The following is a 17,124-nucleotide window of genomic DNA, read 5'->3' on the forward strand; positions in this document are numbered from 1 at the left end:
AAACGATGTCACGCGGTAGCGTGACTGGTACCTGGGAGAATCGGCTTGCCGGCTACTCAAATTCGCGTCGATGTTCGCTCGGCTGCCGTGAAGAGCACGACGAGAAGACGTGGATGGAAATAATTGGTTCCCTGCAACGTGATAAGGGCAGTGACGGCAGGTGCGGCCCGCTTCCCCACAGTGGAAGCTCAAGGGCCTGTAGCTAGCCGTACGCCAAATGTCACTTCTGCGAAAGGGTGGTTGCTTCGGTTGTTCCTTGTGACACCAAGGTAATGCCGGTGCTGACTGCTGGTGATACTGCGGCGTCGGCATTGAAGCTAGCAGTCAACGGACATCTGCGTAGCTGGGCTGCCACGGCTCGGAATGTGGCTCTGGAGCCGTAAACGCTTGCCTTATTCCTTGGCGCGCAACTTTAGCCACCGACACAGCTGTGCATTCACTTGGCGCGGCCAGAGAGCTTCTTAATCTCTTCGTGAACAATTTCGCGTATCCGCCGGCGCAAGGATGCCTCGTCTATGACCGTCCCTGTTGCGACGCTTGCCGGTCCAGTGCTGGTGAGGTGATCACACTGGTAGCTGCGTGGGTGTAACGCTCGCTCTATGGCTGTCGATTCTTTAATTCATGGACACTTGTCAGCGGGTTTGGCACAAGACCGGCAAGCAGCTTCTCCTTTACGCCGCGCATGAAGTGGCTGAGCTTTTTTTGCTTCTGACATATCGGGGTCTGAACGACGACAAAGACGAGCCTTATCCTCAGCGAACATGGCAACAGTTTCATTCGGCTTTTGAATCCACTGTGCGTGGTCTCGCCTTTCCGTGCTCCCGAACGTACGGGGGAACTGGCGGTGGGAACTACAAACCAATACATACCCACATTTAAGCAGACTACACGCAATCCACCCTACACTATATTCATGCAAATGTCCCCTTTGTAATGATTACGCCTCCCTATATCACACCACATGGGCGTGTCCCAACGTGAAGGCGGCCCCGCAAATACCCAACCCCACACCCGAGCAGAGGGAGGCCGTGCTGACTAGTTCGGACCATCGTAACCAGCAGCAACTGGTGCGGCGGGCCCGGGAGACAGCAAGAGCCGCAGGAGCCCTGGACTAAGGGCGCCTCCCGCACAAGCAGAAAGACACCTGCTTGTCCTTTCTTTTTTTAAAATAAATGTTTCTCCTCCTCCTCCTCATCCCAGCTTAGCCAGATTCCCTCGCGATTTACGAACCAAGTGCGGGTTCCGTCTTCAATAGAGAAATACCCACTGCATAGCTTCTGTCCTGCATGCCACACGTTATACTTGGCTACACGCTCCTACTCCTCAAGCCAGTCTTTAGCATCCTCGTAGGAGTTGCCGTGGAAGCTCATGCGAGATAGAAGTGTCAAAAAAGTGAACTGTGTGAGGCGTGGGTCTGCCTTGGCTTGCGCACTCGTTGTAACAGGCAGACTTCCTGGCAGGGGACTTAATTCTGCGCTTAGGCCTCGTAGGCGACGACTGGCGCGGTGAACGGGTGTTTCAACAGGCGGAAAACGTCTTAGGCTTGATGTGGGGCTGTTGACAGGCGTCCCAAACATTTATTCAGCACCTCCACCATTGTCACGTTTCACAAACAGCAGCAGCAGCTAATAAAACAGCGTAGGGAATTTTAATTACAGGCAAACTAAAACCATTACTCAAGGATCTCATTTTCTCTTCTGCAATGCGCGAGATCTTGGTCTTCCTCTATACGTGCCGCATATTGGGTGTGGCAATATAATGAAAATTCCGTAAAATGTAGTTGGCAGATATAGCAAATATGACTATACAAATGATGTATTAAATTTTTGTTTTCATATGCCATACGAGTTTTATTTATGCGCGGGAGGAAATGTCGCACAGTCAAGTCAGGACGAAGCATAGCCATAGAAAGGAAAGCTGGAAAGGTTGGGAAACAATGAAACGGCGCAGTTGTTTCGCTGTAGCAAAAGCTGTACGGCTCTATTTGTTAACAATAAATGGAACTGTATATAGAAGCATTTGCTTTTTCTATTTCCTGCAAAAACTGATGCATGGAGCGGTATTTCCTGCGTAGGTCATATTGTTCCTTGGGGTCACGTTCGAGCGGTAATATGGCGGATGAAGTAAAGTAAAACCATCGGAAGAGTCTAAAGTTGTATAAATGTTGGATTTTAATCATATCACACCCCTCAAACGCCCTTTGACTGAGGCTAACTGAAAGGTAAAAATAACAGTAAAATGTTAGTAAGGAAATTTTGTTAATACAAATATTTTCCACCACTTCGCGTAGCCCAGCTTAACGAGCATATTTGTGCTATGAGGCAAAGGCGATTTTGAAAAAAATTTAATCATAAAAAATAACACCTGGTATATACTTTCTCTAACTCCTAGAGTTTGCCCATGGCAACAGCATAAATTACAATATATACGCCTTGTTCAAGCCGCCCACGACAACGCACATCAGGAGAACCAGTTTCATATCTGCAGCTCTAAATATCAGAGCCGCGTCTAAAATTTAGGACAGTGCTTGCAAGATACGAGTTTATAGAACGCTAAGATCGCAAACACTATATGAAAAATTAAGATCAGACGCAGGCGTGTTCCTTCTGTCTCGTTCCACGCAGTTCTGTGATCTGAGGAACATCCTCAATGGTATCCCGTACGGCATCGCCGTCTTCGACGTCGACGAGGACGCTTGGGAGGAAAACCCGTGCGTCTATGGCCCAAAGAACTTCGAACGCTTGAACATGGTCCGCAAGCTGGTCGACCACGTCAGCAGGCCAGGAAATGATCACTTCCCCGTGGGCTGCTGGATGATCACATGAACAGTGTAATACGTAGTGCTCAGATCTACAAAGTTGTTTGCGGGACTATTCTGCCTCCTAATTTAATTTAGACTGATCCTTGGAGACACCTAAACTTCTACATGCTAAGCTAATCAGTTCATAACTGCTTAGTGGTAGTTATTTATTGTCGTTGTGTCTTTCAGCCACCCGCTCGATCATAGCTGGAAAAGAAGTTGTGTGGGGTCTTTCTTTTGTATTTTTGTGCGCGAGACACTGGACAGTGAAAAGACTATTGGCAATGCATTTCCTCCATACAAAACAAAAAAAAAATCATGAAAGAGTTTCGTTGTGTATGTTATTTGATATTTCATCAGTTGATTCCGTGCCTTCAACCAACAAAAATTTTAAACTAGAAAAACATATGGAAGTGTCAAAGAAACCTTCTTTCAGTAATTACCAATGCAGTCAGTATTGCTGAATGATTAGCTCATGGTTTCATACCCACAATACCACCCGCCAGTACCCATGTATCTTTTCCAGTGAACGTCCTTTTTCGGCTAACAATAAGTTTGCACCATTTTGTTCCGGAAGTTCCTCCAATGTTATTAATGGTTCTATCCGTTGCTATTGGACATGCAGGCGAGCATGGTGCAATCAAATTGTGTACGCGACGGGAATACGGGTGTGCATTTCTTTTGTGTTTTCTTCTAAGTGTTCACGAAAATCTTACTTTTATTTCATTTTCTTTCATTTTGAATATCTTAAGTGTATGCGTGAATGCACAACATGTCAAAAAAGGTGTTTTAAATAATTGTCTGAGTTATCTTCAGCGAAAATTAGTGTTCTGAGAATTGTAATGTATTAGAGTACATTTACACCATATACGTGAGTGTTGGTTTATATTTGTAAATTTTCACTAAAATAATTACTCACTTTATTTTCATTGCTTGTTTGTAGTTAATTGCGCAATTTGTGTATATATCTATGTTGGAATTACATCATATTTCATTTCATGTATTTGAGCTTTCTCCTCTTGAAATGCTATCTGGAGCAACAGCCTTTTTTAGGCTGCATGCCTTGAGCTCTTGCTTCACTTTCTTTTGTATTTTGAATGAAAGAATTAACTTCTTCATTCCAGAACTTGCGCGAGCACTAGAGATTACGCTGGAAGGTTTTGACTGATGTACAAATAGTCGACACGTCTGATCCGTTGATTAGATATTGGCGATAGCCTCCTGTACTTTTTTTGTGCTTGACTGCCAGCTGTTTTATGGGCACAAGTTCACCCAATAAGAAGTCAGTTTCGTGACCACCATTTGTGCCACCGACTTATTATTCAACACCCCTACAATTAGCGAATAGCAAATTTTCAGGTGTGGAATTTGGTACATCATAACTTCAAATGCTGCAAATACCGTGTTCCACACTACTATAAATAAATACTGGCATCTCACATGTACCCAAGTAGCGGTCGCTCCCTGTATTCTGGCGGCTGTACGCACCTGAAGTCTTATTTGACTACAGCCGAGAACCGAGAACCGCCCGTAAATACCACAGAGAGCAGTGACAGCAACGCTGACGACAGCAGTGTTTAGGGAGCATGCTGAATGAGTTGGCGAGCTGTACAATAGGCAAGACAAATAATTTGATTCTAGAGCGTGATCTATTGCTAGTTACAAGAAATTATACCCCAGAAAGCACAGAAAGAGTTCAATGCAATGCTTTTCTTTAATTGTCGAATAGATTACAGAAAGCTTGGGGAATGCAATTAGGTGAAAACACAACTTACCGCAAATGGGAACCGAATCCTCCACACTACTCTTGCGGCACTTTACCAATTAGGCTACTACTGCGACACATCTACTTTCTCGCACTTGTGTTTGTGTACGTGATTAGGCAAACTGCAAGAGTATAGCTTCAAGAATATTATGTTGAAGGTAAAGGCAATATTCAATGACAAAGGTAATGGCTGGCAGGCGAACAAAATTTCCCAATTGGTAGTCAGTCTTTAGAGTCTCCGTAGGAGTACGTTTATCTAGGTCAATTGCTCACAGAGACCTTAATCACGATAAGAACACCTACAGAAATATAATATTTGTTGTGTTGGGGTACATACGGCGAAGTATTACAACACCATGACCGGGAGCTTACTCCTTTAGTTGAGAAGTGTACAATTTCAGCATCGTACAGACACTAACATATGGGGCACAAACTCGGGGGTTGAGAAAGAAACTAAGGACCAGCGATTGAGCGAAAATTATTTTCTATCGTGGACGGGACTCTGCGACGATTCTATTACCACCGAATTCTTCATCAGAATGCGCTCTTGTGTGGTCCTGATGTGAATGCAAAAAAAAGAAGAGAATTGACGCGGCAAAAGAAAAGCTATTCAACTTTCAACTTCAAAATACAAGTAGACGACAGCAAGGAACATGCCCTCTCGGAATTCACTTATCCAGCGAGGACTTGTGTTGCTTCCATTGAAACCGCGGGAGCGGAAGCTTCTTTCCCCATCGTGGCGTCCCGACTACACGCCAGCCACGTCGAAACTTGATATCGTTGCCCAGTAATATTAATATTCATCTATTGTTTGTCAAAAATATGCGCACTGAACTTGACCCAGAGCTCATACGCAAGTGCTACATGGAAATGGTGCTACGTCGAAATGGTTATTTTTGCATTATATTTCGAGTGCTGAGCGTTGGACAGCGCACCTACTGTCAGTCGCAAACTAACTTGTATTGGACAAAAATGTGTTCCTCTTTGTAACTTTAACATGCATAAATATATGTTCTCATCTTATAAATCGGGATTGTATTACAAAAAATTAAATGACGGGGTCTTACTTGCCAAAACCATAATCTGATTCTGAGGCACGCCCTAGTGGCGGACTTCGGAAATTTCGACCACCTCGGTTTCGTTAACGTGCACCTAAATCGAAGCAGGCGGGAGTTTTCGCATTTCGCCCCCATCGAAATGCGGCCGCCGCTGCCGGGGTTCGAGCCCATGACCTCGTGCATAGCAGCACAGCACCACAGCCACTAAGCAACCACGGCGGGTTGTGATTGTATTGGCAGCATTAACACGAATAATATATTCGATCTTCATGCCCCACCTAACATAACGAGCAGCATAAGTCATCTTTCATTGTCTCACGTCCGCTGCAAAAATTTATGTGTAACGCTGCAGTTGGTGCGGACATTGATTTCAGAAGAAATTTAATATATGAAATGTCCCAACTTTGGCTATTTCACTGGCGTTTGAGGCATCATCAACTCCTATAGTAAGCAAATGTGGAATAAAAGCAACACACATAATTTGGGGCGCTGCGCCCATTAAAATACAGCAACAGCGTGTAGGGAATTAGAGAGCAAGCGCTGGTAGCCGACATTGCAGTCTGCATTAAGAGGAAAAGTTGGAGCTGGGCAGGCCAAGTATAGTCGGTGGTTCCTTAGAGTGGCTACTAAGGAAAAAGAAGCACTTGCCAGGATGGCTCAAAAAAAAAAGTGACACTTACTCGAGCATACGCCTAAGAGGGCGAAGGCGAACGTCTGTACACTCAAGAGACATTCATTAAATTACTCAACACTCTCATTCCAATGCGTTGGCACTTGTTACTTTATTTCTCCTCCAAAGGTCGTAGGTTCCACTGCATAATTTGACGCTACCTGAATTAACTGTGTAATAATTAACTTCGCCGTATTTAAGACGAATATGTATGGTTTCCACTTCCACCCAAGGCCTAGGGTGCGACTACTATAGGGCGTGGGTTAGAGTGCCTTGATTAACCTTGTAATAATTGTACCTTAAAAAAATTCACCTTGACACCAAAGGCCATGGCTTGGAGTGCCTGAATTAACCCTATCTTCATTAACTTTGCTTCTCTTGGCATGCTAGGCGGCATGGCAGCCAGCTGTGGACGAACACGACGATGAACGCGCGAGCAGAGGCACGAGGGCATGTCTGTGCGAGGCGACGTCGCACGACTTTTTAAAGCGGAGTTTTATATGGCTAGGTGAAATGAAACTTTCCGCACCTGTCTGCAGAAAGCCATAATCATCAGCAACGGCTCGAGCGTCGCGTTCTCCCTCCTGCGCCAGCGCGCGAACGCGCTCGTGCCACTGCTGCCGCGTTCGTCGTCTGCCTCCACGGTTGGATCCGCTGCCGCTCGTCGATCCAGCGTAGAATTTTAGTTCTCTATTGGGTCGTCGTAATGGGGAGGTCGCGTTTGATGAGGTGAGATCCATTGTTTAAGGAGGTATGAGCTACACATTGTGTTGCGTGACGGACAGATTTAATTTTAAACGACTTAATTTTGAAGGATCGCAAGCGGCAATGGCGGGCGGATGCTGCTAACCGCGCGGCCGAGTCAACTCGAGACATCGAAGGCAAGCGAGAACGACGGACTGCGGGCACACCGTCACTGATGTCCTTCTCTCCGTCGCAGCCGAACGTGTGTGTAGCCTCATTACGAAACACAAAGGCATCACCAATATTTGAGAAAGACTATATGAATCGTCGCGATTAACCCAGTGATAAACACCGGGCCGCACGTTTCAGCTCCGTTGGTTAAGCATGTGTACTCAGTGCTTGCGCGGTAATTTTTATGTGCCGCACGCCGCGTTTACCGTACCATCGAGGGTACGGTCAGGGGTATGATCCACTTCATTCTTTTATCTTAATAAGGTGGCACGCAGAAATGAGAGAATCTGCAAGTGCAAATTCAGATCGGCTAGCGCAGGACAAGGTTATTCGGAGATCGCTGAGAGAGACCTTCGTCCTGGCAGTGGGCATAAAGATCGGGTTATGATGATCATAATGACAACCACAACAAGATTAGCCATGGTAAAAGTTAGCCAGCACGTGTTCATTACAGTGGTGGGACGACCTCCGGAAATTGACTTAGTGTTATGTTTTATTTTGCCCACATAGCTAATAAATCATTTTTCAACCATGATCCCGACATTTTTTATTATTTCTGACGAACAAAGTTGTGTCAGATCTTCGCTTCTGCAGCTTGCCGCTCGGAGGTTGCCAAACAAACTGGACACACGCCTCCAATCCCCGCACGAGCCCTACTCCTCGTATACCTCGTGTATCTTCCGACTCTGAGCTGCCGCGTGAGCGTGACGGAGGCCGCACGCGTCCGACGTTAAGTTGAAGGGCCTTGGCTGTCGGGGTAGGCTTCAAGTGCCGTGGAGGACTCCCGGAAGAGAGCTGCAGCGTGCGCCACCGTTCATTCCAACAAGATGAAGTCCCTGCTACGCGCCTTCCATCACAGTACTTCGTTTTTAACGCGACAGCGTTAAGGAGCTCGTGTCGCCGAAAAGCCGGTGTCGTCGGTGTCGGCGTCAGTGGCGTTGGCCATGAGCGATAAATCCCAGAAGGCACTTCATAAATAAAAAACATCTTGCAAGATGGGCTGGTAGGAATCGAACCGGAGTGTGAGTCGGAGACGTTACCACTCAGCCACGACTTCATTTTTTTTCTTTATTGCATGGAATTATCGTTACTGTCAAACCGATACAGTTACATCACATATGATCATACAAGAGAAACAAATTCACAGAGAGTATACAGTCCAATGACAGTTCAAAATTCTGGTAAACAAACACAAGCGTCCAGACGCGAAATCCATTCAGGGACGGGATTATATGTAGCCACCACACTCCGGACTTGAGCAGTCTCTTCTCGGAGGATAGACCTTGTCGAGCGAGGTGGCTCGGCATGTCTGTCGATCATTCGACTTCTCCATAATGAATAAAGTCCTAATAACATAAACAAATCATATGGTGTATTACTGGCTGTCTTTTTGAAAGGAAGGAACCGAATACCATAACATGTGAGAGGAAAGTCTTTTTTGATAGCTCTTTGTAAAATGTCCCAAAAAAGAAATGCGTCACAACAAAGTATAAAGCAATGTTCTATTGTCTCGGGTTGATTGCAAAGCCTACAATTTGTATTCCAGGGTACATAGAGTCCTTTTTCCTGAAGCCACGTTTTAACTGGCAGTGTGGAGGTGTGCAGCTTAAAGAAAAACGTTTTCGCTGCTGGCGCAGTGCACATTCTACGGACACGGCAAAGAACATCTTGACCAAATAGAGACAGATACGGCTTTCGGTACAGCGGTTCAGGGAAAAGGTTATCTATAAGTGCTGCATTTAGCGACGTGCGATTAACGGTAAACAAATATTCAAGGTTGAATCTGGCTTTTAAGAATGAAATAGTGTCGACAAGTTCCTTTAAGAAGCCCCATAACGGTAGTTCTTGAGCAACGTTTGTCGTGACAAAAAGAAAAGGGAGGTGTGACGCAAGACGTGCTCGATTAACTGCGAGAAGGAATGGATGACGGACATTTTTAAGGTAAAATAAGCGCATGACCAATTGTCGCACAAAACAATGCACAAGCCCAAGTAACCACGGATATCCGGGCGACGTCCGACGGACGTCCTTTCTGGATATTCGGGATGTCCGTGGGATATCCATGAATGTCCGACGTACGTCCGAGGGACGTCCCTGGGAAATCCAAAGGTAATCGCTTTGGCATCCGTAGTACGTCCGACGCGGACATCCAGCATGGACAATCAGGGGACGTTCAGGATATATATATATATATATATATATATATATATATATATATATATATATATATATGTGTGTGTGTGTGTGTGTGTGTGTGTGTGTGTGTGTGTGTGTGTGTGTGTGTTTGTGTGTGTGTCTTCCCGGGGATATTCCAGATATACACATGCCTTGAAGCCACAATAGTGGCCGGGACACATTCAAGCACCGGACCATTATATATATTACATTGGCCTAATGCTTGAATGCATTCTTGTTTTAAATAAACGAGAAATGAACTTACACCAACTTCCAAATACAATTAAACGTTTATTGTCACCTTATACATATACATAAAAAGACCAATAAGCAGATATATGCGTACTGTTCAAAGAACAAATAAATACACGGATAAAGAAGAAAACTTGCAATTTCAATAGCACAACAACAAGGTAGAGAACAGCAGAACAAAAATACTTATTGCCCACCCTGCTTTGACATTTGAGTTTGCAGCATGGAATAAAAAGAAAGAGCAAAAACACATCAATTAGCATTATTAAGCAGCGAAAGCAACAGAAATGACATGAAGGAATTAATCTTGACTACATCACTTCACTAGCACTCTGCGACACGGGCACAAAAAATGACATTAACTGGCTAATGCCTTAAACTTTAATGTCATTCGCGGGGTGCCACACGGACATGCTTAATGGTATTGCAGCTTAAATGTTATTCGCGACGTAGTGCGTTCTCGTAAGTCAACTTGCCGTCAAATGCGTACTCTCGTTCCCAATGTCTCCACATTCTGACATGGCTAAACGAACTATTAGTGAAGAACAATCAATATATTCTTCACTTACTCTAAACAATAGCTCTTTCTCGTGGCGTAGTGCGTTCTTACAATTATTAAAACTCACTTGGCCATCGAATGCGTGCTCTCGTTTACAATGTCCCCGCCGTGGCCGTAGTGACCATATTCTCACGATATTAAACAAACTTGTAGATAAAAACAACTAATATATTCTTCACTTTTTTAAAAGGAGCTTTTTATTTTCGTAGAGATCAGCAGGCGATCTTGCCGCTACTGACGGCTACAGTTCTGATCATGAGCGCATTAGCCAGGAGAAGCTGTTTGCCAGGAGAATCAAAGGGCGCCGATGAAGAGTCCGCGGTAGCTAAAGCAAATGTAGAAGACTCCGGGGTCCTGCTTACCAGAAAACCCGCATTGACTTGTGCGTACACCTCTCCTAAGGGATCCTGTTCCGTTCTCACAGCGAAGTGAACCATCCGAAGCGTCACGTAGAGTATATCCATCAGGGAAGCAAGGCACATTGTCCTTAGTGCGCGTAGTGTCACAACCACCGTCCTGAACTTCCGATGTCGCCTCAGTCAGGCGTTGCCTCGGTGCAGCGACCAGCATCACAAGGCGTACAAATGTTTGCAGGGACAGCCCGAACGCACATGTTAATGCATGCGTGCGGGGTATGCGCGCCACTGCACAGTTCTAGACTTGCGAATTCTCGAGCTGTTGACTGCTGGCTGCCGGTGCGAGATCCGAAGTCCTCGAATATCGTCTTTGTTTCCAGCGACGCTCTTTTTCGCGCGTGCGGCTTCTCCCGCAGTCTAGGCATCCTGGCACCTGTGAAGAAAACACATTTCAATACCCAAACGAATTAAAAAAGAAATCGATGTAGCTGTCATACCTTGGTAGCTGAGTAGGAGACTTCGGCAGGCACGGAAGGTGACAAACGCTGCTCCGCTGCCCTTAAAACGATCGCAGAATGAAAAATGGCGTGGCGACGATGGCTAGAGCTTGGATTGGATTGGATGACTGCAGCGTTCTGCTTTGCCAAGGTTGTAACACTTCCACGTGCATCTACGCAAACATAAATAGGTTTTTAAAATATTCTATTATTACACAGTGAAATATTTACTTATTCTGGGAATATTCGGTATCTGATTTTCGAGTTTTTAGTTTCTGCTAAAGCTGTCGGCGACAGAAAAACATAGCCTTTGAGATTACTGTCAATGCATGGCGGCTCTGACGCATTATAGCTTTCGTAATCGCTTTCAACGCACGCAGCCACCAAAAGCGTAGCCTTTGAGATTTGTTTTTGTTACCTATAATGATATTATTGTATGCACAATTGAACACTGCAGACAACTGCAGGAACTTTTCATAATGAGGGATAACTTGAGTGCTTGGCTCTAGGTCGAATAAGTGGCTTCAAATGGGCGCTTATATATTCTGCTAGTCATCCACAAGCATTTTTTTTAAAGCAAACTACAAATTGTTTGTATGACCCACCGATATAAAAAAAATCGTATTTTAATACTGCGATGTTAAAGTGGGCAGAATTGATATCAAGTTGGAAATATATTTATTTTGCTTTGAAAAAAGAATGAACTGTGTCCGATAGAGAACAAAAATAAACAAATATAATATGAACAAACTAAAATTTCCGGCAATATATTTATGCTAGTTTATATATAACTCACTAGTGTATATCCTGGGCATGCCTATTTATGGACAGCCAGCGGACGTTCAAAATGGGATGTCCCATGGACATCCCGGTGGGATGTCCTTCGGACATCCAAATAGGATATGGACTTCTCCTGTACGTCCCACGGACGTCCGTGTTGGATATCCGGATGGATGGACGTTGGGATTTATGGTGGACGTCCCACGGATATCCGTGGTTACTTGGGAGACCCAGGCCTCCCTTTTCAAGCGGGAGAAAAAGGTTGTCCCTTCTCATGGCTTCACATGATGAATGCCAAATAAAACATGCAAATATTCTATGAAATGCCTGGACATGGACACGTGAGCAGTGCAAGACCTGCAGAACATAAAGAAGCTTAGAAGCGAGAAATGTATTGCATGCCTTAGCTCTCGCAAAAATGGAGAGATCACGACCTTGCCAGGTTGTCACCTTTCTACGAATAGTAGTTATCGTGGACGCCCAATGAGGTCCACTATTACGGAAGTTATCGAGGGGTACTCCAAGATGTCGCAACGGAGACTGATTCCAATGAATATTCGCGAATACAGAGGGAGTGAGCGCCCACATGCCTAGCCAAAAGCCTCTACTTTTGTCAAAATTTACAGTAGCTCCTGCAGTCTCACAGAAACGCAGGGTAGCGTTTATTGCCTTGGTAATGCTTGGCTTATCGACGCAAAAGAAGGCAATGTCATCTGCATAAGCTAGCACTTTAATTTCCTCATCGGCATACATATATCCTTTAATGCTCGAGTCACAAAGCACGCTTAAGCAAAGCGGTTCTAAGTATATAGCGAAGAGTAAAGGCGAGAGCGGACAACCTTGACGAACGGATGACTGTAGTTGTATTATATCTGAGAGGGTACGGTTCACAATTAACTTTGTAGTGCAGTGTTTATAACAAAGTGTTATACCATTGTATAATACATCCCCTAACTGAAGATGTCGCAGTAGTTCGAATAAAAATTCGTGTTGAACCTTATCAAAGGCTTTGGCGAGGTCAATCTGGAGAAGAGCTACTTGATCCGTACTACCTTCAATGCACTCAAGGACTGAACGTGCGATATGAACATTTGTCTGTATAGAGCGGCCTCGAATTCCGCATGTTTGATGATCACCTACTAATTTAGTAATGACTGTCTGCAATCACGACTTCATTCCTTCATTCCTTCCGTCCGTGACTGTCTGCAGCCACGACTTCATTCCTTCAAAACGGGACAAAATCGCCTCTACTGAATGCGGTGTTGCCTTAGAAACGTGCCGTAGAAAGTTATGCTGCGGTGTATATCGGTAATTAGGACCATGTAACTTACAGAAGTCGCAGTTTCACGAGTAGCGAAGTACGTTTCCGCGACATTTCTTCTGCGCTCTGCGCACACGCAGAGCTATCATGCGGCAAACACAGAAGACCCCCTCCTCGCAATGTACCGCGCTGCCCCGACACGTGGCGCGCCACTCGCCCCATGATCGCGTCCGCCTTCATAGCGCGTCGGGGCCCGGCGTGCCGATCGCGACGTTTAGCTTAGCGCGTTTGAGTAGGCGGTGGGAACGGGGTGCGATAACGCTGTCGCGTTCCACTCTTGAAGGCGAAGCTTAAGCGTCCTCCAATTTTTTTTCCCTTTGCGTGAGCTATTTCTTTGCTGTTATTAACACTGCCTGCCCACGAAGTGCTACTTGGGCATTTCTGGTTAGCACAAATGTTGTGTAGGCCACTTTGCCGTTTGAACGCTTTAGGGGACGTGCGTGCACGATTCCGCCATTTCCCCTAATGTTCTCCAAGCACGTGCGAGTTTGCGCCACCATGTGGGGATGGAGTCGTCGAACTATATATGCCAATAATCAGCAGTGCTGGTAATGTCGGACAATGACCAGGAATTAGGATGGATGGATGGATGGATGGACGTTATCAGCCTCCCCTTTATAACGGGGTTGTGGGTTGCGCCACCAAGCTCTTGTTATCTTGTTTCCTAATGTCCTACGAATGTCAAAAAAGAAAAAAAGAAAAAAAACACCACGATTAATTCTCACAACCAAAGTGATTGAACCCCTATTATGAACTATGATTTTGTACGCCTCAGTTGTTTGTCATTTCCCTACTTCTCTTCTACCAATCTTCCAATCGCCTTTTACTAATCTCTATTGCGGACATGTTTACTTTACACTGCTCTCGCCGAGCCCGAGAGCTTTAAGGAGGCCAATGATTCCTAATCCGACCACTAGGCAGATATCTTCCCATTCTAATACAAGATGCTCCTTCCCTACTTTTACCTCAGCAAGCGCATGCTTCTTCTTCGTTCTTATATCTCGCTTTGTAAAAGTGTGTTCTATGGCATCCTGATCTCGCTTCGAAAAGTAATGAGCTTCTCTCTGTGTTATTATAAATTGTTTTTCTCCTAATTTCGTTTTTTCCTTTTAAGTAGTTACTCATGGCAAGTTTCTTTACCATTGCTGTCACCCATGAGATTATCTCAGCCTCCATGACATTTTGCTTCACGCTTTGCTGCTCTGTATCTCACTATACAGGACGCGTACTTGCTGGTAAACTTCCTAGTTCTTTTCCTCCAATGTGAATCAATGTTAATCAACAGTGCCTCGATCGGCCGCTACTACAAACATGCGAGTTTTTTGTGGGAGAGCGCCATTTTTTGCGAATAACTAATAAAGACGTCATCTTTGAAAACATTCTCGTGGAAATAGGCTTTAGTCGCGTAGCCCGATATCTCTTACAAGCGGTACCATTACTTACGGCCGAAAACCATTTCCAGATGCGAGCAAAGTCTATAGTGAGCGGCTGTATGAAAAAGTTTATATTTCAGAGGCATTTTTGACCAGTAAAAAACTATTCGCGATTAAACTATTGCATTGATTGGTATATTCCCAGGGATTTAGCAACGTCGATGACTCAGTATTATGCTGGTTAGAGCAGGAGTTCTTGAAGTTGCAAGAAAGTCGTTGCAAAATAGCAGTTTTATTCACAAGGTCGCGAAATTTATAGTGCTAGATATATAGGCCCGGTTATTGGCCGCGGTAGTGCATCGAAGCGATAGCGAGCACTCTGAACGAAGACAGATCAAAATCACTTATACCCCGAGTGCCAGTTAGCTGGCTCGCAGCTGGCGATGCCTCGCTTGTTTATTTTATTTTATTTTTTGTTAATTTGTCGCTGCTTAGTCTGGCAGTTTGCCGCCAGATGGTATATTGCGAAATGCAGGTCATTATTTAATTTTTTTATTGATACTGCCAGCCTCGTTCAGGGGCTGTAACAGGAGTGGAAAAAACAAAACGATACTGAACAGCAAAATTGGTAGTACAGAACATATTGAAAACCATAGTTATACATTAGTCAATAAATCATCTCGTGAAATACACACACACACAAAACAAAAATGCATCACTCAGAAATCAGAGCAACAGCCATCTTATGCAGCAGCAATCTGACCTCATCGCCCTGTCCTAGTCCCATAGATGAAATTTTCTAAGTGGCGTAAAAATTCAGCTAATGATGTCGACCCAACAGCAGAATCTGGAGGAGAATTCCAGTCTTTAAAAGTTCGGGGAAAATACCTAAACTTGAAAATATTATTTTTTATAGTCGGTAATGGGATAAGCTTATTGTGACGATGCCTTGATGTTTCATTAGTTTTGATCTCAAAATAATCTGATTATTTATTTTAGGATAAATATTGATAATGAAGTAAAGAGCTTTAGTCTTTCATATCTGGTTCTGGTTTCTAGCATAGGTGGTTGGGCTTGTTGGCAGAGATCTGTTGAAGAATGGTATCGGCGGTATTTATTAAACATAAACCTCACAGCGAGTCGCTGAATCCTATCTAGCTTGTGACAATTAGTTGCTGTATGAGGATCCCATATTGCTTTAGCAAATTCGATTATCGGTCTGACTAGAGTTTTGTAAGCGAGGCACTTTACACCCGAAGCATTGTGCATAGTCCGTCGCAGGTACCATAGTGCTTTAAAAGCTTTGGAAATGACATCTTCAATTTGGGTATTCCATCGTAGATCTGATCTAAATGTTATGCCTCGGTATTGATACTGATCGATTCCTTCAAGCATATAACCGTTAATTTGATAATTGCAATGAAGGTTATTTTTCTGTCTAGTTACTGACAAGAACACAGACTTTTTAAAGTTTAACTCCATCTGCCAGTCGTTACACCATTTCACTATACTTTGCAGGTTTAAATTTAATTTAACCCGATAATGAACTGTATTTACAGTACTGTACATCACACAGTAGTCAGCAAAAAGTCTGAATGGAACATTAATGTTACTTTGTAAATCATTATTAAAGATCGAAAATAGGTGTGGGCCTCAGACGCTACCTTGCGGTACACCAGATGCGACGGGAAGAATTTCGGACCGACAAACTCTAACAGTTACATACTGTTCATGAGTAGATATATACGCAGAAAACCATTGTGTGGGTGTTTGATGTTTAAAGACCGCATTGACCTTATATAACAATTTTGGGTGTGAAACTTTATCAAATGCTTTCGCAAAGTCAAGGTATATAATGTCTGTTTGACCATGTGAATTTATTGTTTCTGCGAGGTTATGAACATTTTCTATCAGTTGGGTAATCGTAGACATACCCTTTCAAAGGCTGATGATAATACAGGATATCATGCTGGTCGAGATAGCTGAGCAGGTGTTTGGATATAAGGTGTTCAAGTAACGTCGAAACTGTACTAGTGAGCGAGATCGGGCGATAATTACTAACAGAATTATTTCCGCTTTTATGAACCGGTATAACTTTTGCTCGCTTCCAGTTAGTTAGAAAGCATCCGCTGCTAAACGAAGACTGAAAAGTTTTGGTCAAGCATTTATATACCCATTGAGCGTATATATATGAAAACTCATTCGGGATACTATCGGACCTTGGCTTTTCCTAATGTGAATATGTCATAGCAGATTTAGAACACCTTGCTCGTCAATCTGCAAATAAGTAATAGGAGGTCTTTTAGTTTCAACAATAAACGGAGGCAGTGCACCATTATCAGGCATGTAAACAGATGAAAAATATAAATTAGTATCTTCGACACGCTTATGGGCGTTCTCCTCGGTCTGAGCAGGGTGCAGAACTTTACACGGATTTATATAGCGCCAGAATTTGCCAGGTGACTCACGAAGAAATTTCGTGAGCGTCCCATTATGGAATTTCTCTTTTGATTCCTTAAGAAGTCTGTCTAAATGCTGACTCATGCGGCGAATGCATAGTTTATTTCCGGGGTTTGAGTTGGGTGAGTAAGCTTTACGTTTGA

At 44.1% G+C, this 17,124-nt stretch overlaps 1 protein-coding gene and 1 long non-coding RNA gene across 3 annotated transcripts in view; one reads left to right on the forward strand and one right to left on the reverse strand.

Moving 5' to 3' along the window:
• LOC135913378 (uncharacterized) overlaps window positions 1-3,545 on the forward strand; it is a 37,512-nt gene extending 33,967 nt beyond the window's left edge. For both annotated transcript variants that reach the window (XR_010567983.1, XM_070532608.1), the window contains exon 5: window positions 2,625-3,545. Coding sequence is in view for 1 of the 2 variants with exons in the window: in XM_070532608.1 (XP_070388709.1) it covers window positions 2,625-2,825 (201 nt within the window). In the remaining variant the exon portion in view is untranslated. The remainder of the gene's footprint in view (window positions 1-2,624) is intronic.
• Window positions 3,546-9,654: 6,109 nt separating this feature from the next.
• On the reverse strand, window positions 9,655-11,333 carry LOC135913377 (uncharacterized). The gene is made up of 2 exons (XR_010567982.2): window positions 11,048-11,333; window positions 9,655-10,983 (listed from the first exon to the last, which is right to left on the reverse strand). It is a non-coding gene; the product is annotated as an uncharacterized lncRNA (long non-coding RNA).
• Between the last annotated feature and the right edge of the window lie 5,791 nt (window positions 11,334-17,124).

Source organism: Dermacentor albipictus, chromosome 1 (genome assembly GCF_038994185.2).
Source record: "Dermacentor albipictus isolate Rhodes 1998 colony chromosome 1, USDA_Dalb.pri_finalv2, whole genome shotgun sequence".
In the NCBI taxonomy this organism is placed as follows: domain Eukaryota; kingdom Metazoa; phylum Arthropoda; class Arachnida; order Ixodida; family Ixodidae; genus Dermacentor; species Dermacentor albipictus.